General features: G+C 37.8%; 1 protein-coding gene across 4 annotated transcripts in view; it reads left to right on the top strand.

Moving 5' to 3' along the window:
• The window catches only part of MAGI3 (membrane associated guanylate kinase, WW and PDZ domain containing 3), a 321,415-nt gene that overhangs the window by 229,753 nt on the left and 64,031 nt on the right, over nt 1-27,631 (top strand). For 3 of the 4 annotated variants that reach the window (XM_062191989.1, XM_062191986.1, XM_062191988.1), the window contains exons 7-13: nt 7,195-7,252; nt 12,023-12,117; nt 13,688-13,876; nt 17,218-17,823; nt 18,994-19,025; nt 21,320-21,476; nt 25,038-25,129. In XM_062191989.1, coding sequence (XP_062047973.1) covers nt 7,195-7,252; nt 12,023-12,117; nt 13,688-13,876; nt 17,218-17,823; nt 18,994-19,025; nt 21,320-21,476; nt 25,038-25,129 — 1,229 coding nt within the window. The remainder of the gene's footprint in view (nt 1-7,194; nt 7,253-12,022; nt 12,118-13,687; nt 13,877-17,217; nt 17,824-18,993; nt 19,026-21,319; nt 21,477-25,037; nt 25,130-27,631) is intronic. The other variant, XM_062191987.1, reaches the window with a different exon arrangement.

Consider the following 27,631-nt stretch of genomic DNA (forward strand, 5'->3'; position numbering starts at 1 on the left):
TATATTATAACTCATTTTTCATAATGTTACTATTAAAGAAAATAGTATAATCTTCTTTGTTGTTTATATACAGTTTTATAATAGCTTTTTAAAAAATTCCAAGTATCTTGTTTTTTTAAGATTGATTGATTGATTGATTTGAAAGGCAGAGATACAGAGAGAAAAGGGGGGAGAGAGAGAGAGATCTTCGATCTTCTGGTTCACTCCCCAACTGGCTGCAACGGCCAAAGCTGCACTATGCTGAAACCAGAAACCAGGAGCTTCTTCTGGTCTCCCACGTAGGTGGAAGGACCCAAGGAGTTGGACTGTCTTCTGCTGTCTTCCCTGGTGCATTAGCAGGGAGCTGGATCAGAACTGGAGCAGCTAGAACTCGAACTGGCGCCCATTTGGGATGCTGACACTGCAGGCAGAGGCTTAAACTTATGCATCACAGTACCAGCCCCAATAATGGCATTCTTACTCATTCCATTTGTGAAATTATCATATATACGCACTACCTAGAGTATCTTGAGAAGTGAATGAGTAAATGTTCTTTTGTCCAGGGCACTGTGAAGTTTGGCAGTTTATTTATGTTCAGTTAAGTGGGTTTACAGACTATGTTATCTACTTCTTTGAATGAACACACATAAAATGGGATTGTCATTTTAAAAGATATCTGTAGGGACAGGTGTTTGATAGAATGGTAAGACGCTGGGACTCCCACATACCATATGGGAGTGCCTGGGCCCAACTGTGCGTCCAGTTCCAGCTTCCTGTTCATGTGCACCCTGGCAGAGAGGGGGTAATGGTTAAACACCTAGGTTCTTGACACTCATGTGGGAGGCTTGGATTGAGTTCTGGGTTCCTGGCTTCAGCGTAGCCCAGCCCTGGCTTTTATAAATTTGGGAATGAAATAGCAGATGAAAGGTTTCTGTCTTCTCTCTCTGCTTTTCAAATAAAATGGAAATAAGTATTGCATTTTTAAAAAAATGAATGAAAGACTTCTAGAAAGATACTATTGATTGAAGATAATACAGATATCCAAGTCTAAGTTTATAGTATAAAAATATAAGAGCCGGGGCCAGCGCCGAGGCACACTAGGTTAATCCTCTGCCTGTGGCGCTGGCATCCCAGATGGGCGCCAGTTCTAGTCCCGGTTGCTCTTCTTCCAGTCCAGCTCTCTGCTCTGGCCTGGGAAAGCAGTGGAGGATGGCCCAAGTGCTTGGGCCCCTGCACCCGCATGGGAGACCAGAAGGAAGCACCTGGCTCCTGGCTTCAGATCACACAGCTCCGGCCGTTGCGGCCACTTGGAGGGTGAATCAAAGGAAGGAAGACCTTTCTCTCTGTCTCTCTTTCTCTCACTGTCTGTAACTCTGCCTGTCAAATAAATAAATAAAATCTTAAAAAAAATATGAGTCAATACTTACATTTTCATATGAGCTTTTTTCAACCAAATTGGGGTAGACTAGTCATAACTCCTTAGTCATCTTCTTTTTAAATACCTATTTTTGTAAATGCTTTATTATATAGTTAATAGTACATATACATATACATTTACAATTATATATACATATATATGAAGTACATGTTTGAATTTTCTACTGAGAAGGCTACATGATCACTAAACCATGATGACACTGCCTAATATCACCAAATTAACTTTTCTAAAATACAAATGTTTCTCCTTTACTTCCCACAGCAAATTAAGTCCAGATTTCTTGGTAAAATATTAATGGTTTTTTTTTTAAATAATTGAACCCTTTTTTGCATTTCTTTTTTAGAGTATTTTTATGTGATAAATCTGACATTTTTGTCTTTGCCTTTGTCATCTGCCTGCTCCTTCTGCCGGGAATCAGCCTTGCTTTCTCTCTCTGTCCATCTGACCTGTACCTGTTATCCTTCTTTCTAAGCTCATATCGAAAGTGTAATTTCTTTGTAGCCTCCTCTCATTCTTTTTCCAGTCAGAACTAGGTGTCCTATCTTCTGGGCTTTGTTGTACCACATGACATATCTCTATTGCAGTACTTACTGCACTGTAGCTAGATACCACACTGTTTAAGAGTGATTCTTTTAGGCTGGCATTGTAGTGTGGTGCGTTAAGCCATGAACACCAGCATCCCATATCAAATCTCTGGTTCAAATCCTGGCTGCTGCACTCCCAAGGAGCTGCTCTAGCTCCTTGCTAATGCACCTGGGAAAGCAGCAGAAGATGGCTCAAGTACTTGGGTCCCTGCCACTCACATGGGAGACCCAGATGGAGTTCTTGACTCCTGCCTTCTGCCTGTCCCAGCCCTTACCATTGGAAACCATTTGGAGAGTGAAGCCATGGATGGAAAATATCAATCTCTCTGTCTCTCTGCCTTTCAAATTAAAAAAAAAAAAAGGCAATGTTTTTGTCTCATTCACCTGTGTATTCCTTCAGGAGAGATGTAAATTTTTGGAAAGAGGGAGGGGAGGAGAACAAGGTGGAAAAAAGAAGGAAGGAAATAAGCTACTCTGTCCTCTATGTTTTGCTCACCCTTCTTGGAAATATTTTTAATCTGTAGAAGGCTCTGGAGGGCCAACAAATAATAAGCCTGTCTTCAATAGTTTGTTGTCAATAGGGAAAAAACATATAGGAGATAGAGAAATGAGGTCAGAATACCAGCTGATGTGTAAGTAAATCTGGACTTTGCCTGGGAACTGTAAGGGCTTACTGATATTTCACCCCTTCAGGAAACATACTTACGCACTCAAACTCCAGCCTCTGTGTTCAACTACAGGCCTTCTGTAGGCATGGCAGAGAATGGACCAGAATGGACCCTTGCAGGCACTCTGGCATCCAGAATAGCAAGGAAAACCCAAGAGTCCCTGAGCCATGCATATTGAGTTCATTGTATAAAACTGACCAGTCAGATAAGACATTCTTTCGTCCATTCTTTTTCCTTTGTGTGATTTGAAGAATTGGGATAAGCTTGTTCCTGGATGAGCTTGTCCCCCTAATGCTCTTTACATTAAAGATAACTGTGTGTCTTGGCCCAAGACTAACTCAATTTAACCTTCCTTTTTCAGCATAATTATGTTATCCCTTTTGTTCTTGAAAGTGGACAATACATTGTATGATCATTCTAATAATATCTCTTTAGAGATAAATTTTATTCTAGGAATGTCCAAACCCCTTTAATATAATAAGGGCTGCTATCTACCCTACAGCTGGGTGCACCTATAATTATCTGGTAAGAATTGGAACTTTCAGCATATTTGTTTTATGCACAGCCCATCTTTACCACTTTCTTCTGTGCATTTTGTTACTACCACCATCCCACCCCTGCCAGATAAACTCTTCTGACTCACAGAGGTATTGCCATAGTGCTATGTTCAGAGTAGATGCTGGAAAGAAAATAATAATATTCCAAATGTAGAATTATATAGTTTAAGATACTATTTGCATTCTGCTAAATAATTAAGATCTTCTAGTAAGACCTTAAAATTTCTAAGACTTAGCCTTTTGTCCCAGTCTTCTGATACTCAGAACCCAACTGTGTCTTTACACTGTATCTGGTGGTTTAATTGATGTACATATTTGTCTTCCATTCAAATAGGATAATTAGTATTTTCGTTAAGCAGTTATCTTAAAAATAGGAATTCGTTTTACTCTCAACACACCCCATTTTCCTTATGATGAAAGAGAGATTAAATTTTTACTAAAGGCAGCTTACAAATGTATTGAATGTTGATGTCATTTTGGAGCTAGGAACATGATAAAAGAAAATTATCTACTGAATAGAGCTCCATCATGAGAAAGCAATTGTAATTTATACATTTAAATACGAAAAGTCCTATTTTGGGAGGAGGAAAAAAAGAAGGATAAACTCATGGGCTTTAGAAACAGCCAGCTGCTAGATATGCCAAAAATAGTTCTGCTTCTGAATCAATTTGTAGGGGGAATGCTCTAGCTTCTAAAACAGGAAAAGATGGTTGGGGTAGGTCTTTCCTATCTCAAAAATAAACATTTTCTCACTATCCACTCTGCCTGTCAAAAAAATTAAAAAATAAACATTTTCTTTTGCCCCTAATCCTCCCCATAGCTTTTCTTTTTTAATATATTTAGTTAATTATTTATTTGAAAGAGTTAGAGAGACAGAGAGAGAAAGAGAGAGAGAAAGGGACACAAGGAGAGAGAGTCAGAGATCTTCTCTTCACTGTTTCACTCCCCAAATGCTACAATAGCTGGGGCCAGGTCAAAGCCAGGAGCCAAGAGCTTCTTCTGGGTCTCCCACTTGGACGCAGGGGCCCAAGCACTTGGATCATCCTTTGTTGCTTTCCCAGGAGCATTAGCAGGAGTTGGATCAGCAGTAGAACCGGAGACCATTTGACATGCCAATGTGGGCAGAAGTTTAACCCACTGTGCCACAGTTCTAGCCCCTACCCATAGATTTCACACTATCGTTTTCACATCCAGTGTTAAAACAGACAAAACCAATTTAAAAATAATTTCTTCCTAAGGACTCTACCTCCTGTTTTATTCTTTACTGAATAATATTCTGCCATTTGCTTCCTACCTTTTCAGTGAAACTGCTTTTCTTAAAGTTACCAATAACTTCTTGGTTTCCAATCTGGTGCACTTTTTAGCCCTTACCTTTATTCCTGACAGCTTTGGGAAGCATTTGTTGGTGTTGATCACGCTTGCCTTTGACACCATTCCCCTGACTGTTCTTACTTTCTCCATCTGCTCCTTAAAATATTAGCTCTCACAAAGTTCTTTTAGTCTCCATCTTTGTTCATTATATATCTAGATAATCCTGTCCAGTGCCATAGCTTTGATTACATTGTCTCTCAGTTCTGTCTTCTGTATTTCTCTTTTGAGTACCACATTCATATTGCCAAGAGTTCATTAGATACTTCTGTTAGTATGCTCTACAGGCCACTCAGATTTAACATCTTCTCTTTCTACCATCAACAAATGACAGGACAGAGCTTCCCATTTGCTTGAGCCAAAACCTACTTAGCATGCAACTTTTTCTTCACTTTCTTCTCTTTGGTGCAGTTAACTGCCAAATTCTAGAAATTCTAATTTTAAAAACCCTGCCATTTCTTGAGGGTTCATTAGTGCTAGATACTATTGTAGGCTTTTTGAAAATATACCATTTGTCCTCTAAATTCCTCTAAACTCAACTTACCTATTTCCACAGCCATTTTCATACTAGATATTAAGTAAATATTTGATAATATATCATTTTCATTCCAGAAACCTGGGCATTGTCTTAGCCTTCTGCCTCCTTTCCTCCCTCAAGACTCATGACAGTCATTAAGTCATATTGCCTTGATTGCCTTATATCTGCAATCCGTTCTTTCTTCCCGTCCCTGCTACCACTGCCTTAGTTCCTCCCTTTATAATTTCATATTAATGTTTAGTGTTCCTTTATTCTTACTCCACTCAACCTATCTCATCCTCTATTATTGCTACCCATATCTTTTTGAAATATACATTTAATCATGTCACAGTGCAGCTTCATCAGCTCTACTATTACCAAAATAAAGATCAAACTCTCTAACAAGGTACTTCAGGAGTGTTGGAATTGGTACTTGCTTTTAAGGCTCATCCTTTTTTGCATGCAACTTGTGCTCCAGTCTACCAGATCACTTATAATTGCTGAAAATGCCAGACATTCTTAACTCCTCAGCGCCCTTTGATCTGTCTGGAATGACCCTCCTCACCCTAATCTCAACTTGTCCCTTAAGACTCAAACATTGCTTTCTTTGAGGTTTTTTGGGATAGCTAGCCTTATCAGACAATTGGTATCATTCCTCTTCACTCCCCCAGAAAGCTTTTGTTTATCTTGTCATTTATATCAGCTGCCTTCTTGTGTAGAACATGAACTTGAGGAAGAAAGAGAGGGGAGGAAGAGAAGCAAGGAAGGAAATTAGTGAATAAATCAATCCGTGGGTAGTGTATAAACACGCTGGATGTTTCAGTCTTGCTTTTATCACTTTCATTTTAAGTGGGAAAATAATAACCACTTCTCTATCTGCTTTAATCTACTTTGCAAAAAAAAAAAACTGGTTAATGGTATCAGTGGAAAGAGTTTAAAATTGCTAAAAGCAATCTAGAAGATAAATTGCCACATTTGTTTCTTTTCCTAAAGAAAGCTGTACTTCAATCTGTTAGTTGCCAAATGCTTTAAATGCTCAATTAAAAGGCTAAACCAACTTCCAAGTTAAAAATGAAATATTTTTGCTGAGCTTTTTTCCTAATTAAGTATTAACATATCTTTTTCAGTGAATTTTTCAGATAACAAATGGACTGTTTGAGCTCTCTATAGTTCCTTCAGTTCTTCTCTAAAGACAAAGCATAAATTCAGTCGTGGCACCCTTGTAGAATTCATCCTTCCTCAGCATCGTGCAGTTCCCATGCTATTTCAAGAAAATTTCTGGTAAAGAAAAAACTCCTTTTCATGGAAGAGCCATAATGATAATGCTCTGCTAATACTGATATAGTGCATTTTTATAGATGTAATCCCAAGATACTCTTGTCCACATAACAAATGCCTTGTGACAAAATATCTTACCTGTTTAACTCGTGGTTGTTTGCTTTATAACTATGGAGGATCAAAGTGAACAAAAGGGTATCTCAGTTTTTTACTTAGTCTTTTTTCTGTTTTAACAGATTACTTGAAACACTGTAGTCATTAAACTAGTGTTCTGGCAGATGCTCAGATCAATTTAATACAAATGAAAGCAGGTACTTTCTTAGTTTTAAGCAAATCTAGATTACCCATTTGAAATTGCAGAAATCCAGGGCTGGACTCTCATTTGAGGGGAAGTGGGTCAGAATGTGTAACAGAAATGTTTATGTATAATGGTGAAAATTTGTAACAAGCAGCTACTGTTTGTATTGGACTACAGGGTAAGTATGTCTCATATCAGCATTATCAAGCTTTTTCAGTGAAAGACATATCATAGATTTCTTAGGACAATTAATATAATTAATGTTTTGATGTCGTGTGAGTCAGCTTTTAGTTGGGTGCCATCTTTTGTTCTGCAATTCTCTTTACTTACTGACATAATCACTGTTGAGGAAGCCACTCAGACTTGAACTGTGTTTGTTCTTTGGAAGTGAGCCTTCAGCTTTCTAACTCTAAAATATTGGTATAATGAAATAAAGAACAAATTCACTCTTGAATTTTTTTCTTTCCTTTTGAATCTGCGATTTCACTCACTTTTCTTTATTTGCAGAGCTTCCTTATGGCTGGGAGAAAATAGAGGACCCTCAGTATGGGACATACTATGTTGAGTAAGTTTGTTGCTTCAGTTAATATTCTCCCGAATGCTGTCCTTTCAGCACTCAGCTTTACAGAATACTAGATACAGCATGGTGTGCTTCTGCAATCCAGCTTTCAAGTTTTTCAACTAGGGGAATGAGAGGTTAGGGACAGTGAGCATTTACTTCACTGACTTTGGGCTTTCCAGAAATTGGCTTTGAATTTCCAAATATGGAGAGTGAGAGGGAAGATGCCTGGAGAACTAATAGCTGGAGGTGCTGTCATTATACCACAGCTTCTAAAGAGAAAAGCAGTAGGTGGAAAACTGAAATGAAGGTACTGGACTTGCTGAACTGTTATGGTCACTTCCGGCACTGGCACTGTATGCCTATAAAAGTAATGAAAAGCATTGGAACATAATGATCCATAGTTTTGAGTTATATGATCAAAAGTATGTTCTTTGGGGGAGAGAGAGTTGCTTCTGCAGCTGTTATGATTAAATCTAAACATAAATGTATGTGTGGAAGGATCACCAAATAGCTTTATATGTTAGGCTAATGTCAACATTTAATTTTTCTTTCCCTTCATTTATTTGATTGCTATGTTGTTTTTACTGTTAAGGTTGCTTCTCTCTAGATATTACAGAAAGAATTTAGACCTCTGGTCTAATACCAGACAAATAATTGATCAGATGTGTTATGTTAACCTGGAAACTCAATTCTGAACCAGCTGCCTAGCTAGTAAAGGCAAAACACCATTACATGGGAAAATAGCAAATTAGAGAATCTTCCAGTTTTGTGATTGTTCATTAATTTTTCATCACTTTTTGGCATAAACCAATGCCACTTCCTGGTGGTTATCCCCAAAGTAACGATCTCTGACTCCTATTGTAACTCTGGTCTTTATTGTAATAGGTAGGTTGTTACTTCAGTCCCTGAGGTTAGAGATATTTTTGGAATGACTTCTTAAAATCCAATGCAATCTCTAAGGAAGCAACACAATTAGAGTGATGCTAAGGTATATACTTTCCTTATTTTTCTTTTTTCCTTCTTTCTTTCTTTTTCTTTTCTGTTTTTAGTTAGGTCTGTAATTCCACAGTTTCAGTATTTTAGTTCTTTTGAAAGGCTAGGCTAATTTTGTTTCTGTTGTGTTACTTAATGTATTACTGATGTTGATGAAATGTAATATGAGAAGTATACACCATCTCTTTTTGTTATCTTTTTCCTAAGGCATGTTTAGATAAATAAAGAAAGAAACAACCATTTTTCAAGTCAAAGGAATATTTGGAGGCCAACTGAAAAGATTTTATGAGATTATTTTGCCTCTCCTCCTAGTTTTGTCTATTTAAATTGGACTGCAATCAACTATTATTTGTCATTGACACTGGTGAACATTTATGAGATAATGATTCTCATTATTGTCCATTCCAAGTGATTGTGAATGCATGGTCAAGAGGTGAAAGTCATTTGCCTGTTATAAAATCTTGAGCTGAATGATCTGGTTCCCATTAAGCAAAGATATAATATTGAAGCAACTTCAGGGCAGATCCTGAAGTGACCTCCACCCTGTTGTCATGGAGGTGGGTGAAATGGTTTAAATTAGAAGCAGCAGCAGCAGCAGCATGATTGTGTATGATGTTCCCAGAACGAGCTCATTTACAGGAGAGTAATTTATTACTAAGAAAGACCAGACTGTACTCAAGATGCACATTAGTGTGGAGTCAGCTGAGCTATGGAGTGTGGCTTGATTCCCAGATTAGTTAGGTTTTGAATCTCCACAGTAGTAATCTGCAGTGAGTTTACCGAAGGAGATAAAAAGCTGTTACTTGAATGGCTACTCTTTGGCTCACTTAGTTTGTCAAACCAGATGGCACAGTGATTGCTCTTGGCAGGAGCCTGGTAGTAGTAACACCAACTGCAATGGTAGTTTTTCCTTGTGAATGTTTGATAGAATGAGACTCTGAAAAAGATTAATTTAGTTTTAAATATAAAAATTTTCCAAAAATTTAATGGCAGGCTTTCTAAGTTGTTTCTATGTTTAGAAGTGTTATATTGATTGTATTGCATTAAATGTCTTGATACACTTAGATCACATGCCAAAATATACATCTGCTTTTATATCTCAGACTGTTTGTGAAAGAATATTTTATTTGTTGAGATGAATGTTTAAAATCCAGATATTAGACCAAAAAAGTTAATGTCAATTATGATCTCAATTAAATATTTAATCATTTTTGTTTGCCACCTGTATTTAGTCTTTATGATAATTCTAATATTCTCCTCTCTTATTTCCCATAGCTAGTTATATGGAAAACAAAATCTGTTACATGTTAACATTGTGGATAAAAGTAACTAAATGAAAAAGAATGTTTTCACTGTTTTGTTTTCTGGGGTAACATTTTGATCCAGTCTAAGATAAAAGATGTAATTATTTCCCTCATTGTATTCTTTTGTCAAAGAATTTCTAGGAAGGGGATTACTCATTTGTGTGCTTCTACTCTCTTCTCCCACACATTACAAAAAATATAAATACAAATTACTGCTCTTTATGTTCTAATGCTTGGGTGACAAGGTGAGTCATTCTAGCTGGTGACATGGTGAGCTGAGATTCTTTATACAGCTTTATTCTTTTCTGAGTGTCAGTTTTTAAGGTTTTTTTTTTTTAATATGTAAAATATCAATACCTACTAAATAAATTTTTTAAAATACTAAGATTTTAATTTTCAAAAAAGGTTAAGTAACTAATTCAATGGATAGGGAGCCCCCTTGTTAGTACAAAGCAGAAGCATAAGTGAAACCAGAACCTAAATTATGTAAAGTACGATTTGGCATCTTCAGAGCTCTGAAACTAAATAACCCTATCTACTTGGGAGCTAGTATGCCTCAGAAGTCTAAATGACATAGAGAAAGCTAACATTCTTCGCTGTGAGGGTTTTTTGGTTGGTTGGTTGATTGGTTGGTTTTTGTCCCTGGGATCCTTTTTCTCTACTGTCACCATTAATATTCACAAATAGCAAAATATATATTTGATTTGTGTAGCCATTTATATTTAATTTAATTTAAGTTTTCTAGTATTCATCCTATCTAAAGACAGTCATAATACTGAAATTCTCATGATTTGATGTCTAATTTTTGGTGTTCACTATTATCACTTATTAAAGCAGATTTTACTGGACAATGCATATCATTTTGCAGAAATATATTTGTACTATAGCAGTGCTAAAATTTGATTCCCATTTCTTCTGTATTAGACTTCTTCAGGTTGTTAAATATCTTTTTAATAATAGTTGCATTCTGCACCAGCAGCAGCATGAACAAGCTTATTGCCAGCATTACAATGCTGTGTCCCCTCTGTAAAATGTACTAGCCACAGAATGGTAAAGACCATTGGTTAATTGCCTACCCTCAAGTTTTCTCAAAATTTTCTGCTTTCCCTTGCAGAACTTTGTGCTTTCCAAAAGTCAGCTGTGAATGTTTCCAATCATAAAAGTCAGTAGAAGTGATGATGTAATTATATAATTCCTTTAACTAGCACATAATTATGAAAATGTTAAGTGTGAAAGAATTGTTCTGTGGTGCAGTTTGATATAAGCAAGTCACTTTCTTAGTTGTTGATGAATTGATGTGAGTGAGTGAGTGAGTGAATGAGTAGAAAAGTACAGTAGTATTTCAGAAGGGTTCTGTATGCAGATTTCTTAAAGTATCTTTATAGTTTGCTTCATGTTGGAGAAACTTCAGTCAAAACCCTCTATGATTAACTGCCTTAAAAAAAAAAAATTACTGGGACCAGTGTTGTGGCACAGCAAGCTAATAAGCCGCTGCCTGCAACACAACATCTCATGTTAGAGCACCAGTTCAAGTCCTAGTTTCTCCGCTTCTATCCAGCTCCCTGCTAATGTGCATGGTGGAAGATGGCTCAAGTACTTGAGTTCCTGCCTCCCATGTGGGAGACCTGGATGGAGCTCCGGGCTCTTGGCTTCTGCCCAGTCCCCAGCCATTGCAGCCATTGAGGGGAAGTGAACCAACAGATGAAAGATCAATCTCTCTCTCTCTCTCTCTCTCACCCTTCCCTTTAAATAAATAACTATGTAAAATAAAACTTAAAAAATTAGTTACCAACATTTATTATGGTTGTATCAGACAAGAAGATTTCTATTATAGTTTTGAAAACTCTCGTTGGCCACATTGTGTTGTTTTATAAAGGAAGTTACAGTAAATGTAGCAGAAGCTTCAGCTTTTATGGCAGCTATTTAGCACAGCTATTAAGACACCTTTGGGATGCCTGCATCCTATATTGGAGTGCCTGGTTCAGAGGCCCAGCTTCTCTGCTTCCAATCCAACTTCCTGCTAATGTGCACTCTAGGGGGCAGCAGATGATGGCCCACATGCTTGGATCACTGCCACTCTTAGGGAAGACCCAAATTGAGTTCCTGGCTCCTGGCCTTGGCTGGGCCCAGCCCTGGCTATTGGCAGTCATCTGGGGAGTGAACTAGTGGATGGAAAATCTCTCCATCTTTTCTCTTTCCATCTTTGTCCCTCTGCACCTTTCAAGAAGAAAATTGGGGGAGGGGTGGGAGGCGAGTATTAAAATAAAAAAGCTTTAGCTTTGATATCCAGGTGTCTTCCGTAGGCCTTTCTTTACTTACCCCAAAGCCCTTCCACTGTCATCTGTCAGCTTCTGTGTGTTCCACAGTCAAAAGATACTTATCTGCCCATCAATCTATGGTGATGCCATGGTATCATCAATTTTAAAATATGCAAATTTCATCTTAAACTAAAATGCATATTCTTCTATATTTACAGTCACCTTAACCAGAAAACCCAGTTTGAAAATCCAGTGGAGGAAGCCAAAAGGAAAAAGCAGGCAGGACAGGCTGAAATTGGATCTTCAAAATCAGGTAGAATGTTTTTCTTGGTCTTTTCTTCTAAGAATAGCTTATGAAATGTGTATGCTGAATGAGTTTTAACTTTTTATTGTTGGGTCTTTGAAATTTATCAGAGAGGGAAAAATTCCACAGAGAATGTCTAATTTTTGTAAAGATGTTAATAAAATACACAAACATTGTGAGAATACTGAGATTTTTCTCATGATTATAATAAAAATATGAAATATTTGAAAATCAAGTTAAAAAGTTTAAGTATGAAATTGTTGGGAAAAGGAATTGAGAAGCTTTTTTTCTGAGCTTGGTTTTGTTTTCAAGATTGTATTGCTTCCTTGTTTTTAAGACCAGGCCAGTATTGAATCTCTAGCTCATTATGAGCTTTTTTCAAGTTAATAACTTAAATCTAATGATTCTTCCTGAACTAACACATACTAAATAAATCTACCAGATTATTTGCCTACATTATTAAGTCTCAAGTGGGATTGTGGGTATTAGTAAAGCCAGATGCATTTGGAAGTCCTCAGATTCTGTTCATCCCTCCTCATCTCCTCCCCTTCACCATCTGTCATTAGTAACTAGGGGTCTTTAGGGTCATATTGTGGTAATCCAGTAGACTCTTCACTTGTGTTGCCCATGGGAGGAATAGTCCTTTCTTATAGCTACACTTTAAAAATATAATCTCCTCTGCTTAAGTTTTGTGTTTGTTTTAGCAAACATTTTTACTTTAACAAGTATTTTTGAGCACCTACTGTATACCCAGTGCTTTGCTTAGCAGTAGAAGGTCAACAGTGATTGAGGTCAGGACAGGTCTTGCTCTCAAGAGTTCACAGCATAACATAGGAAACTAACTGTTATATTTGGGGATAGATGCCTTCCTAGAATAGTGTTAAATTTGCAGACTGAGGAGCGGGTTTGAACCCCCCTGGATCTATCTGCTTGTTTCTCATCTATAAAATAGGAATAATAATAATACCTACCTCTTCAGATGGTTATGAGTATGCAGATTAATACATATAAAGTGCTTACAGTGGTATTTGGCACAGAGTATCACTAAATGATAGATTTCATTGTTATTCATAAAGATATATGGTGGTTACCTCTTATCCACAGAGGATACAAGACTCTCCAAAAATTCCTGAAACTATGGGTAATACCAAAGCCTACAAATACCATGCTTTTTTCTATACAACATACCTACCCTAAACTTGGACTTTTTCATTTAAAGTAAACATTTTATGGCTTCTCTTTGTCATCTCTAAACTGCCAGAATCATTACTCTTGTGCTTTGTGGCTATCATTAAACAAAATAAGGGTTCCTTGAAAACAAGTATTATAATACCCTACAGTTGATCTAATAACCAGGACTACCAGGCAAGTAGCATATACAGAGTGAATATTTTGGACAAAAGCGTGATTCATGTCCCAAGTGAGATGCCTTGAGACTGCATGAGATTTCACAATGCTGTTCAGAACAGTGTGCAAATTAGAACACATGAATTGTTTATTTCTGAAATATTCCATTGACCTATCTCTAATATCAGATTTAAGGTTTGTAGTCTCAAACTCATTTTGTCATTTGTCACAGATGTGGAAAAATCACACTTCACACGAGATCCATCCCAACTTAAAGGTGTCCTTGTTCGAGCATCACTGAAAAAAAGCACAATGGGATTTGGTTTTACCATTATTGGTGGAGATAGACCTGATGAGTTCCTACAAGTTAAAAATGTGTTGAAAGATGGTCCTGCAGCTCAGGATGGGAAGATTGCACCAGGTAACGAGTTTTTCAGAATTGACTAAGGAGTAGTGATACTGTAAAGAAAATTATGGTAGAGAAGTTTCAGAGGGAGAGAATTAACTTACATAGCTGAAGAGGAAGATTCCTTATTTAAGTGATCCACCCTCAAAATTAAGTGCATGCTAGCTTTGAGGAAGGGCCATTTTTTACAAATAAGCAGAAACTATTAGAAAAAACATTGATGTTTTTGGAGTACTTCATATAACTTTGAAATAATCCTTTGGCAGCATAAAACTAAAGATTTATTAACCATATCAGACAACTGTTTGGTTGTTTGATTTTCCTGGATTGTGTAGGGGTACTTTTGGAGATATCTAACATTTCCTTTTTTGATAAACAGCCCATTGTGACATTTATAGTGATATCAAACAAACTGTACATCCCAAGGGTTTTTTTCCCCAAGTATTTTTGCTTCTTTAGTTGTTACTAAAGAATGTTACTTCTTTAGTTCTTACTGGTTGTTAATAAATTTAACTCTTCTGTTAAGGATTACAGACACAAACATAACTTTATAAAACTGTAATCTTGTGTTTTCTGTAGTTTTCCTCAAGTCTTTATTTGGCAATTGTTAATACTGTAATATGACTGACAGTATTTGTGCCTGTGGAGCTTGGAGGAGCGTCAAAACAATTGACTGATTACTGGAGTGTTTAAGTGATGTTTTCCAAAAGGATTTTAATTTTACACTGAAGTTGCTTCTGGTAGTGCTTTTTTTTTTTTTTTTTTTTTAATTTTTATATATTTAGTATGGACTAAATTCCCATTACTGAGCTATTTACTTTAATTCTACCGTGTTAATGAATTTTTTTTTTTTTTTTGATAGGCAGAGTGGATAGTGAGAGAGACAGAGAGAAAGGTCTTCCTGTGCCGTTGGTTCACCCTCCAATGGCCGCTGCGGCCGGCGCATCTCGCTGATCCAAAGCCAGGAGCCAGGTGCTTCTCCTGGTCTCCCATGCGGGTGCAGGGCCCAAGCACTTGGGCCATCCTCCACTGCCTTCCTGGGCCATAGCAGAGAGCTGGCCTGGAAGAGGGGCAACGGGGATAGAATCTGGCGCCCCGACCGGGACTAGAACCTGGTGTGCCGGCGCCGCAAGGCGGAGGATTAGCCTGTTAAGCCACGGCGCCGGCCTGGTAGTGCTTTTGGTAGACTTTTCTAATTCTCTCTTATTTCAGAGGTCATAATAAATATGGACCCACATGTGATTGGTTTATCATCATAATACTTTTTGGTGACAGATACCAAGTTATTTTCAATTAGGATATGAGATCTCTTTTTTGCTTTTCTGTTGAAGCTTAAAATAAGAAAACTTAAAATAGTCAAAAAATTGTATTTATAAAGAAAAATATTTTAACTACTTTTTACTGTATAAAATTAAACTGTAGAAATAAATTAACAGTCAGATTTTACTTAGCTCTCAGTTTTGACCTTTTCAACATTTTGTCTGTAAAAATGTATTTCTTGGCCGGCGCCGTGGCTCAACAGGCTAATTCTCCGCCTAGCGGCGCCGGCACACCTGGTTCTAGTCCCGGTCGGGGCGCCGGATTCTGTCCCGGTTGCCCCTCTTCCAGGCCAGCTCTCTGCTATGGCCAGGGAGTGCAGCGGAGGATGGCCCAAGTGCTTGGGCCCTGCACCCGCATGGGAGACCAGGAGGAGCACCTTGCTCCTGGCTTTGGATCAGCGCGGTGTGCTGGCCGTGGCGCACTGGCCACAGTGGCCATTGGAGGGTGAACCAACAGCAAAAGGAAGACCTTTCTCTCTGTCTCTCTCTCTCTCACTGTCCACTCTGCCTGTCAAAAAGAAAAAAAAATGTATTTCTTAGCTATTATGTATGTTGTCAGAATTTTTTTTTTTTTTTTTTTTTTTGACAGGCAGAGTGGACAGTGAGAGAGAGACAGAGAGAAAGGTCTTCCGTTTGCCGTTGGTTCACCCTCCAATGGCCGCCGCGGTAGCGCGCTGCGGCCGGCGCACCGCGCTGTTCCGATGGCAGGAGCCAGGTGTTTATCCTGGTCTCCCATGGGGTGCAGAGCCCAAATACTTGGGCTATCCTCCACTGCACTCCCTGGCCACAGCAGACAGCTGGCCTGGAAGAGGGGCAACCGGGACAGGATCGGTGCCCCGACCGGGACTAGAACCCGGTGTGCCGGCGCCGCAAGGCGGAGGATTAGCCTGTTGAGCCACGGCGCCGGCATGTTGTCAGAATTTTATAATTTCAGTTTTGCCTAAAATTGTTATTATCTAGTTTTCATAGCAGTACAGTACTTCCATGAAAATTCTGGAAGCTTTCTCCAGGGAAGAAACGTCAAAGCTTTGCTTCTAATTAGTCTAATTTTTGTTATCTTCTTAGATCATGAAACAAAAATTTACTTAGACTAACATTTGTTTTTAACATCATTCTCATTGATTTTTCTTTACGTTTTTATTTCTATTTTTTATTTCTTTTTTATTTTTTAAATTTGTTCTGCAATGAGAACAAACTAAAGCACCTTCATTTGGCAATAACCTTTTAAATAATCATATTGAAACTAAAGCTGCAAGGGGATGAGATAACAGAGAACAAATTTAAGGAGCCTGTTAAAAAATACCCAACTGATGTCTTTGGTAATTCTACAACAAAAATGGTCATAATGTTATAAAACTAGGACAGCAGAACTTTTATAAGAATTAATTTAGCTGGCTTTTCAGTATCTTAAATAATGTATTCTTTGCATGTGTTGAATTTTTCTTGCTTGTGTCACCTTTTGAAATCTGATTTATAAGATTCAAAGTCTCTATAAACAGAAATATGTTTTTGAAAACCATTCATAAATTAACATCATTCTAACCTTCATCTCTATATTTCACAAACCTAGAATTTCTAAAGTAGGTTATAATCAATGGCTTCTTAAAATCAAATGAGATGAATTTAAGGATAGTCTGCTTGTAGCAGTAGCCAGTGGAATTATTTGCTCCTCTTCTATGTACTAAGTACCTATTACAATCTGCCGAGCTTTGTGTGGCTACTTAGGTGTGACTCAGGATATAACAACAATGATAATATCCATTTGCAGGGCTTTTTAAAATGGTTCACTTGAACTTGAGGTTAAAGCTCCTTCCTGCTAAGATAATTAAGATTTTAGACATTTGTATATAATTTTTAGAGAGGAGTCACAAATGGGAGAAAGTCTGTTTTTCAAATCTATCTTTTCAGCAGGTAATACTTGTAAACAATAAGAGATTTCCGGAATCCAAAGATAGTTGCTAAATTTATTTTGCACCCCTTCACCCAGCACAATTAATTTAGTTCGTGGTTGTAATTTTCTTTTGCATGTTTTACCAGGTGATGTTATTGTGGACATCAATGGCAGCTGTGTCCTGGGTCACACCCATGCAGATGTTGTCCATATGTTTCAATTGGTACCTGTCAATCAATATGTAAAACTCACTTTATGCCGTGGTTATCCACTTCCTGATGACAGTGAAGATCCTGTTGTGGACATTGTTGCTGCTACCCCTGTCATCAATGGACAGTCATTAACCAAGGGAGAGACTTGCATGAATACTCAGGATTTTAAGCCAGGAACAGTGGTTCTGGACCAAAATGGAAAATCGGGACATACCTTGACCAGTGATCGTCTCAATGGACCATCAGATCCAAGTGAGCAGAGAGCATCCATGGCTTCATCAGGCAGTTCCCAGCCTGAACTAGTGACTATTCCTTTGATGAAGGGCCCTAAAGGCTTTGGGTTTGCAATAGCTGATAGCCCTACTGGGCAGAAGGTGAAAATGATATTGGATAGCCAGTGGTGTCAAGGCCTTCAGAAAGGGGATATAATTAAGGAAATTTATCATCAAAATGTACAGAATTTGACACATCTCCAGGTGGTAGAAGTATTAAAGCAGTTTCCAGTAGGTGCAGATGTACCATTGCTTATCCTAAGAGGAGGTGAGTAAAAGCACAACAAGGAAAAAAATCTTTAATGCTCAAGCATTTTTATATGTTCATTGTCCGTACTACGGGTCAGCATGTCTAATCCCAGCAGACTTAACTGTTACTAGGTGTGCATTTCCGTAGGGCTCTGATTATTTCCATAATGCTATCCTTCTCATCAGTTCTTTTAGTTATTAGTGGCGTCATTGAATCTGACTTAGGGCTTCAAGGGTTAGAGAGAGACAGCACTGTACTGCCTGAAATGAAATATATCCTCTTAACTTCATTTTCTGCATTGATAACAGTGATAAGAATTGACTCTCTCAACCAATGCTGCTTCATCTAGACCTCTGTAGTTCACCAAAGCTGTGTTGAAAGAGCTAATATCTTTGTGAATAAGTAAATGTCAGGTGGTATGTTGACCTGTTCTGCAAAGGCAATCATGATAGCTTATGCTCATAAAGCTTTTGTCTTAAGCTCTAGTATCTGCCCATAAATGTTAATTAAATCCCACTGTGCTTATGTGAGAGAAATATACATTTTATTTTTCCAAGGTCATCAGCTATCATGAACTGCTAGCAGCTCCAAGGACTAATTACAAAGTTGCCTGTTAATTGATTTCTTAAGTCCATGCCTATATGAAAGAATAAAATTTAGCATATTTGTTCTTTTATTTCTCTGGCTTTTAGTTTTCATTTTGAGGGAAATGAACACTTTTGCTGGGGAATTTTTAATTCTATTTTTTTTAAACCATCTTGGTTTCTTCTCTGGGCCTTAGGGTAGAATGTGCTCAGAGTAAGGTGAAATCTCTTGTTGGAGTATTAGAGGGTTATCCAGGGCTTCAGTGAATATAATAAAGACAAGGGTTTTATGTCAGAGAGGTTGATGTCTGTTTCCTGACTTGCCACTTACACTTACTGATTGTATCTATCTATCTATATCTATATATATACACACACACATATATATAAATCTTAATTTACCTTATCTTTGAAATTATAATAATATTATACCTTAAGATTGTCATAAAAATGAAATCAAGAATGTCTATATAATGCCTGCCACATAGGAAATGATATGGATAGAATTTACTAAAAGTTGAAGCTAGTTTTGTCATAAACATTAACAGTATTTGTGACTGGGAATCCTTCCTTTGTTTTTAAAATTTGGCTCATTTTCTTTAAGGTCCTCCATCACCAACTAAAACTGCCAAAATGGTGAGTATTCTGTGGTCCTTAAATGCCTCTTCCCAACACACTGAGAGATGCTGTATTCCCCTTTCCTAAGAGCAGCTGGCTGTAGTGGTAGTGACCAGCTGGGAGAAGTCAGGACCATGCTGCCCTGGGCTTATACCAAAACCTCTAGGGAGGTGTCAGAAAGGCCCCTAGTGAGGGGGCTGCCCTCGCTGGTGAGTGTTGCAATTAGAGTAATGCAAGAAGAGGCCCATGCTACCAGTAATCGTGTCCTCTAAATAGTAAAATGTGGATTCACTTAAAAACTTACTTAGAAATCCACTCACTTTCTTTGTATTTCAGAGGATCAAGGCAAGAAGTAGCCAGCTGTTAAAACAGGTGATAAAATATTACATCATCTTTCTAATGCCCCAAGAGAAGACATGATAAATTCATATAACTTCTTGGGGACTCTAAATACCCACATTTAGACACTGTCTCACATTTAGGACTAAAGACTCTCTAGAGTATGTATGACCTTCTGTGCTAAATGTATTTCTTATCAAAGCAATAGACTGTCAGACCCAAACACTGTTTGACTGACATTCTTCTCAGTAACTGAGTAGCCTAGTTAAGGAACTGTGTAGAGAAAGGAACTTTAAAAAATGAACGTTTACCAAATAGCATTGTTACAGAAGAAACTGTCCTAGGTGCACATTGTGGCTATGTAAATATCCACACTTATGTGGGTATTGATGCAAAGTTATAGTTAAAATCCAATATATACTTCTAGTTTGCTTGGTATGATGGTCTCCTATAACATAAACTACAGGCAGTTAAGGGAAAACTGTAAGATATTAAATGGATTAATTCTTTCTAGCACTCCAAATAGGAATCCTCTGCAAATTTGTTGTTGTATGAGCCGAAAAGAACAGAATCATTCAGCTGCTGCCTCCTTAAGGACTATACCATGTAGAGTTCCATTGTGAACAGAAATTTTTTGTCTAGTCGGTTCAAGTTGCACTGTTTGTTTTCTGTTTTTTGGTTTTTTTCACATTTCTCCAGTTCCTCTAGTAATCATTTTAAATTCCTATGCTGCCACTAATTATTTCATAACAGATGCCATTGTAGCCAAGTGACCCTAATGTTTTCTAATTGGTGAAAGGTTCTAATGACCTTTAACTGCTTCTAACAGAATCCTGCGACAGTGGGAGAAGAGCAGGAGACTGGCTTACCTGCCATCTCATGGGGTTTTGGGTTAGAGAGTGTTCCCCCGGGGACACAGGGCTCTATAGTGACCAGCACCTAGAGACTCCCTGACAGACTGTGCCTTTGCATTCTAGTCAGCAGTTCTCAAAGCCATTTTTTTTTTTTTTTTTTTTTTTTTTTTTGGACAGGCAGAGTTGACAGTGGGAGAGAGAGAGAGACAGAGAGAAAGGTCTTCCTTTTGCTGTTGGTTCACCCTCCAATGGCCGCCATGGCCGGCGCGCTGCGGCCAGCGCACCATGCTGATCCGAAGCCAGGAGCCAGGTGCTTCTCCTGGTCTCCCGTGGGGTGCAGGGCCCAAGCACTTGGGCCATCCTCCACTGCACTCCCTGGCCATAGCAGAGAGCTGGCCTGGAAGAGGGGCAACCGGGACAGAATCCGGCGCCCCTACCGGGACTAGAACCCGGTGTGCCAGCGCCACAAGGCGGAGGATTAGCCTATTGAGCCACGGCGCCAGCTTCAAAGCCATTCTTAATAGGCTATTTACTGGGTTTCATTTATAAAATTTTGGGGAAAGTTCTATCTGAATAAGAAAAATATTAAAATATATTGCTATTTTCCTCTGTCTGATTGTCTGGCATAGTACATTTCCCTTAATATTAGGTAACAGTTCTATCCCATTTTCCTAGAAAGTATTATCTTAAACATCTTCACTGGGAATTAATTCAGTGAGAGGTGGAACTTACCAAGAATTTCGTGAAGGTATTCTCTGAGTCTCCTTCTTGCTTTACTTAGAAGTGCTGCTTGTGTTGTATTCCCATTCATCTTCATTCCAAATTCAAGTTGTGTCTTGGTAGTAGAGAAAAGGGCAAGTGCACTTAGACTTATAAATATTTGAGACCTTTCAGTTGACATCATTTAAACTATTTCTAGTTTAACATAAATATGTTTGAACCACATAGATGTGGCTGCGAAAGTGGATTCCTGTGATACCACAGGTCTGCTGTGGCTTTGACCCTGCCACCACCACAGCTGTCATAATCACTTGACACATCTAGCTTAGATGATGGTTTTATGAATTAATCATCCATCTTATTTTTTAAAATACTAAGTAAGGCACTTTTCCATTTCAGAAAACAGATAAAAAGGAAAATTCAGGAAGTCTGGAGGCCATAAATGAGCCCATTCCCCAGCCTATGCCTTTTCCACCCAGCATTATCAGGTCAGGATCTCCGAAATTGGATCCTTCTGAGGTCTACCTGAAATCTAAAACTTTATATGAAGATAAACGTAAGTAGTTGTGGGCTATTTCAGAAGAGTATGTAATAATATAAATTTGACTTTTTTTAAAGCTGGGAGCATGACAATTTCAAAAGTGTATTGAAAAATTATTCCTTAATTCCCATTTTAATATGACTCTGGGCTTTTTTGTGTACATGCAACATTTACTCATTCTTTCAAAGCCATATTCCAAGTTCCAGCTATCTACTAGATACCATTGTATCTGAGTGCCCAGCACTCAGAAATCTAACCAAACTTAAATCAAAAATACAAATATTCATTCCAGTAAGTATACAAAATGAGTACAAATAAGCCTAACAGGTACAGTGATGGATCAATGAACTGGGTAAATTGGAAACTGAACTAGGAAATGATCAGTTTCATCTATGTGGGGAGTAAGGAAGAGATAAAACTTCATTCAGAAATTGTTTTTGGCAGGTTGCAAAAATGAGGAGGTGTTTATGGGGAAGACAAAGGAAAAAGTGGGAGGAAGAGCATTTGAAAGGCCTGGGTGCTACCAGGAGCCCAGTTTGCTTAGGTATGTCTGGCAAAGGAAGCCCAAGGAGAGCAGGAGCAGAGTGTGCACAGACACTTACGGCCCTAACAGAAAGCTGGGGTTGATGGTATAAATGATAGAGAGCCCAGAAAGATTTTATCAATAGGGAAAGTATTATTGGGCTTGTGTTCTAGGAAGATTTTCCTGGTAGGCCTTGGAGGAAGAATCAGAGGGGTATGTGGTTTGAGGAAGGGTTTACAGTGTGAGGAGGAAACCAGTCAACACCTTAGAAGAATCCAGCTGAGAGATGAGAAGAGAGTACATAAGCCAAAAATTCATTTTTGTACTAATTTACTTAGAATAAAAAATCATTTCCAAAGTAAAATTGCAGCCTTATGTAGGTTTAATGTTTAAAATTCATTTGTTTCTAGCAATTAAATCTAAATCTACCTTGGAAAAGATATGTACAGATAGAAATATTATGTATAATTGACTTCATGCTTATTTAACTAGTTTTAATCTTTATCTTGACATTCCAGGCCATATTTAGGAAAATTAAAAACCAGGTATAAGCATAACAAAGCAGTAATTTAAATTAGTATTACTATATATAATCCCTTTCTACAGATATCTCATTCATAGCTTGGTAGCTTCTTTTTTTAAAATTTTTTTATGTTTTTAATTTATTTTTTAAGGAATGCAAATTTCATAAGTACAACTTTAGGCATATACTTATTTTTCCCACCATACCTGCACTCCCATCCACGCTCCTACCTCTTTTCCTCCTCCTTCTCCCCTTGCCAGTCCCATTTTCCATTAAGATCCATTTTCAATTAACTTTGTACACAGAAGACCAACTCTATACTAAATAAAGATTTCAACAATTTGCACACACATGCACACACAAAAAAAATGTTTGAGAACTAGTTTTACAGTTAACTCTTATAATACAACTCATTGGGGACAGAGGTCCTGCATGGGGAGTTAGTGCACACTAACTCTTGTTGTTAACAATTAACACTCTTATGTATGACATCAGTGACCACCCGAGGCTCTTGACATGAGCTGCATAGGCTATGGAAACCTTTTGAGTCCACAAACTCCATCAGTATTTGGACAAGGCCATAAGCAAAGTGGAAGTTCTCTCCTCCCCTTAGAGAAAAGTATATCCTTCTTTGATGGCCACTTCTTTCCACTGGGGTCTCACTCACAGAGATCTTTCATGTAGAGCATTTTTTGCCACAGTGTCTTGGCTTTCCATGCCTGAAATGCTCTCATGGGTTTTTCAGCCAGACCAGGAAGCGTTAAGGTCTGATTTTGAGGTTAGAGTGTTACTTAAGCGATTGTCATTCTATGAGTCTGCTATGTGGACTGCTTCCTTTGTTGGACATTCTCTCCTTTTTAATTCTATCTATTATTATCACCAGGCACTTGATCCTATTTATATGATCACACTTTAACACTTAATCCTAACTAAATGTTCATTTTAACACTTAATATGATCAGGTTAGTGATTAAGATGGCATTTTTGCCACCAAACTTAATGGGATTTGGAGTCCCATGACAAGTCTTTAAATTACTTACTCTTAGAATTAAGTTCATAGGAATGTATGCAGAACTATACAACTTTACAGTTATAAACTTTCTCCTCCCTCTCTTATTCCCACTCTTATTTTTAACTGAGATCTATTTTCAGTTGACTTTATACACATATGATTAACTCTATGTTAAGAGTTTAACAAGAGCATGAAGGGGGGAAAAAAACAAGAAAAACAAAACTGCTCCTCAACATCAGGACAAGGGCAGCTCAAGTCATCCCTTCTCAAAGTGTCAATTTCACTCACAGATTGGAGAGAACATATGGAATTTGTCCTTTTGGGACTGGCTTATTTCACTAAGTATAATGTTTTCCAGATTCATCCATTTTGTTGCAAATGACCAGATTCCATTTTTTACTGCTGTATAGTATTCCATAGTGTACATATCCCATAATTTCTTTATCCATTCTTTGGTTGACAGGCATTTAGGTTGATTCAATGTCTTAGGTATTGTGAATTGAGCTATAATAAACATGGAGGTGCAGATATCTCTTTTGTTTAGATAGATTCTTAATATTGGTATAAACTCTGTAGTCCCATAAATTAAGTGAACTGAGTTAATGACCTCTGTAGTCTCTAAAGTTCTATGTGTCCAATAGGAAGCATTTCTCAAGAGCCTGCTTCTGAAGAACATTGTCAAGAATTCATCCTACATCCTTCTTGCCTCATTTGCTTTTGTCTTTTTTTTTTTTATTTCCTTGATATGTTTCTCTTTTTCTCTTTATAGTATTTCTTTCTTGTAAATAACATTTATGCTTTCCCAGAGATAAAATCTTGTCATGAGCTAGGTTTTCCTGACTTAATATGTGGCAATATGAGAACTGCCCTCTGGGAGCAGGATACTGTGTGTTAAGAGCCTGCACTGTGGACATCAAGCTGGGTTGGAATCTCAGCTCTACCGTTTCCTTGCTCTGTCAGACTGGGCAAGTTACTTGGGCCCTCAGGTTCCCCACCTAGAAAATGAGACAATAATAGGTGTTAGCTCTTTGTATTTTCCTTTACAATACTATCCTTTTGTAAAACTAGTGTAAGTAAGTAGTTATATGGAATAAATTCTGAGACAAAGGTATTATTTTAAGAGTAGAAATAGGCACTTTTATGGGCTATCTTTATCCTCAGCTATAAAATACATTACCCAAGTGTTGTGTTAGATCATTTGCACCTATCAAATGTAAAACTCAAATTGGAGAATTCTGAATTTAAATGTGCTTGGACAGCATTAGAAGTTAGTGTAATACTGAATGCATGGAAGTAGGGATAAACATTCCTAAATAATCTTGATTCAGTTTTGTTTATTGCTCAAAACAAATATTTATAATTGAATTATGTATGTGTTATGCTCTGTGTAAATTTTCACATATCAAAAATTCCTGGGATTAAAGTTAAATTATATTATCCTACTAAATATTGAATTTTGTTTTGTTCTAATCCTTTTAAAATATAAGTATCTATTTTATATTTCCTGTTTTTCCTTAGCACCAAACACCAAAGATTTGGATGTCTTTCTTCGGAAACAGGAATCAGGGTTTGGCTTCAGGGTGCTAGGAGGAGATGGCCCCGACCAATCTGTAAGTGTGAGCACTTTGGAGCATGGCTGCTTTCATGAACACTTTTGAGTAGTAATTTGGTAGAATGTGGTGTGTTTTGTTTTGTTTTGTAGGGTTTTTTTGAAGGTTTATTTTTCTAGTAGTTTCGCTGATATGAAGAACAACTGCATTCCTATGAGTATCCTAGTCCCTCCATTAATGTGATGTAGTTGAGGCTAAAAACTGTAAGCAAACACTGAATGTGTCAGGTATAAATTGCACAGTGATTAATTTATTTCTCTTTGTAAATGAGTAAAATTTATTTTAATTTATTATGTACGTTGCCTTTGTTAAACAGATCCTAAGACAGTTTCCTTCTCATCTTTGTTCTTCAGTATCCTAACCGGAAATACTGTATCACCTGAATACTCCATGAATAATTGGCTGAGCCTGTGCATATAACTTCACCTAGTCTTAATAATGGGTTGGCATTTGCATACTCAGTACTTTGCCTGTCCTTTCATCTCTAAAGCCACAGGAATACAAAATAACTAATATGTCCAGAAGGCATAAGGGCTATATTTGCAAAGCATTTATTGTCTAGAATTTTGGGGCAAGTGTTGTGGTGCAGCAGTTGAAGCTATTGCTTGGGACACCTGAGTCCCATATTAGAGTGCTGGGTCCATCCAGCTTCCTGCTCATGCACCCTGTGAGGCAGCAGATGATGATTCTCCAGGTGGGCGACCCAGATGGAGTTCAGGGATCCTGACTTTAGCCCCAGCGCTGACTATTGTGGGTGTTCAAGAAATGAACCAGCAGATGGAGGATCTCTCTCTTTTTCTCTCTATTATTCTGCCTTTGAAGTAGATAAATGTTTTTGAAGACTACTTAAGTGTATATTTATTTAACAACTAAACTCTAGAAATTTGTTTAGACATGATTCTCACATTAAATTAGAGAACAGATGCAGTGGGTTTTGTTTTTAAGTTTTGCCCTTGGTTTAAATGATAAAGAAGTAAAGTACTTTGTGGAATTTTAGAACATATTTACATTTTCTTTTCTAAAAAACAATTTATTTTATTTACATGAAAGGCAGAGTTACAGAGAAAGAGGGCAATACAGAAAGAGAGGGTTCATTCAGCAAATGGCCACTGCAGTTGAGACCGTGCCAGGCCAAAGCCAGGAGCCCAGGGCTCAATCTAGCACTCAGGCTTTCTTTCACTGCTTTCCTGATTGCATCAGCAGGGATCTAGATCGACGTGGAGCAACTGGGACTTGAACTGGCACTGATATGGGATGCCAGTGTCACAGGTGTGGCTTAACCTGTTACACCACAATACTGGCCCCATTTTCTTTGGTATAATGTAAAAATCACTGCATTGTTATACTTGAAAGTTGGGTGAATAGCAATAATCTTTGGTTGTTTTTTTTTTTTTTTTAAGATTTATTTTATTTACTTGAAAGAGTTACAGAGAGAAAGAGGTCGTCTATCCACTGGTTCATTCACAAATGGCCCTCAGCCAGAGCTGAGCCAATTGAAAACCAGGAACCAGGAGCTTCTCCCAGGTCTCCCACATGGATGCAGGGGCCCAAGGACTTGGCCTATCCTCTACTGCTTTCCCAGATGCATTAGCAGGGAGCTGAATCAGAAGTGGAGCAGCCAGGCCTCAAACTGATGCTCATATGGGATGCTGGTACCACAAGCGATGGCTTTACCTGCTGTACCATAGCACCAGACCTGAATAGCAATAATCTTTTAAAATAATAGGCTTCTTTCTTCTTCTGAATAGAATATTTGATTTATATAGTGTAATATATAGTAATAAAAGTATATTTAGTAATATCGGTTACAATTACAATAATCATTGAATATACATAAAGTTTAAGACAGGTTACCCTGTATAGGACAAATGTAAGATATTTTTATTGTTTTTTGATGGTGTATGCATTTTTGTTTCTATTGGTTCCTATTTTGTTGATACTCATATTGTTCACTGAGACATTTTAAGAATTTATCTGTTGTTTAAACTTGGGAGAACCTTTCTTTATTTTTAAATGTTAGGTTTTAGCAACTCTGAAACTAGCCTAACATTCAAGGTTGCCTAATTATAGGATTCTAATTGTTAGTGAGCAGAATGAACCAGATCTTCTCAACTAAATGCAAATGAACCTCGGGCTACTTTGTTCTTTTTGATATTTAGGAAGGAGAATTATTTCTTTGTTGTGCACTGTTAGCCATATGTGATAGGAGTATTCTAAGAATGGACCCAGTTACTGTGAATAATGTGTAGAAAATCTTTTCTGGGGCTAGTGCTGTGGTGTAACGGGTTAAGCCACCTGTAGCACCAGCATCCTATATGGATGCCAGTTTGAGTCCCGGCTGCTCCACTTCCTATCCAGCTCCCTACTGGTGTACCTGGGAAAGCAGTGGATGATGGCCCAGGGGCTTGGGCACCTGACCCACATGGGAGATCCAAATGGAGCTCCTGGCTCCTGGCTTTCGACTAGCCCAGCTCTTGCTGTTGGGGCCATTTGGAGAGTGAA

The sequence above is a fragment of the Lepus europaeus genome, chromosome 5, assembly GCF_033115175.1.
Source record: "Lepus europaeus isolate LE1 chromosome 5, mLepTim1.pri, whole genome shotgun sequence".
Lineage (NCBI taxonomy): Eukaryota > Metazoa > Chordata > Mammalia > Lagomorpha > Leporidae > Lepus > Lepus europaeus.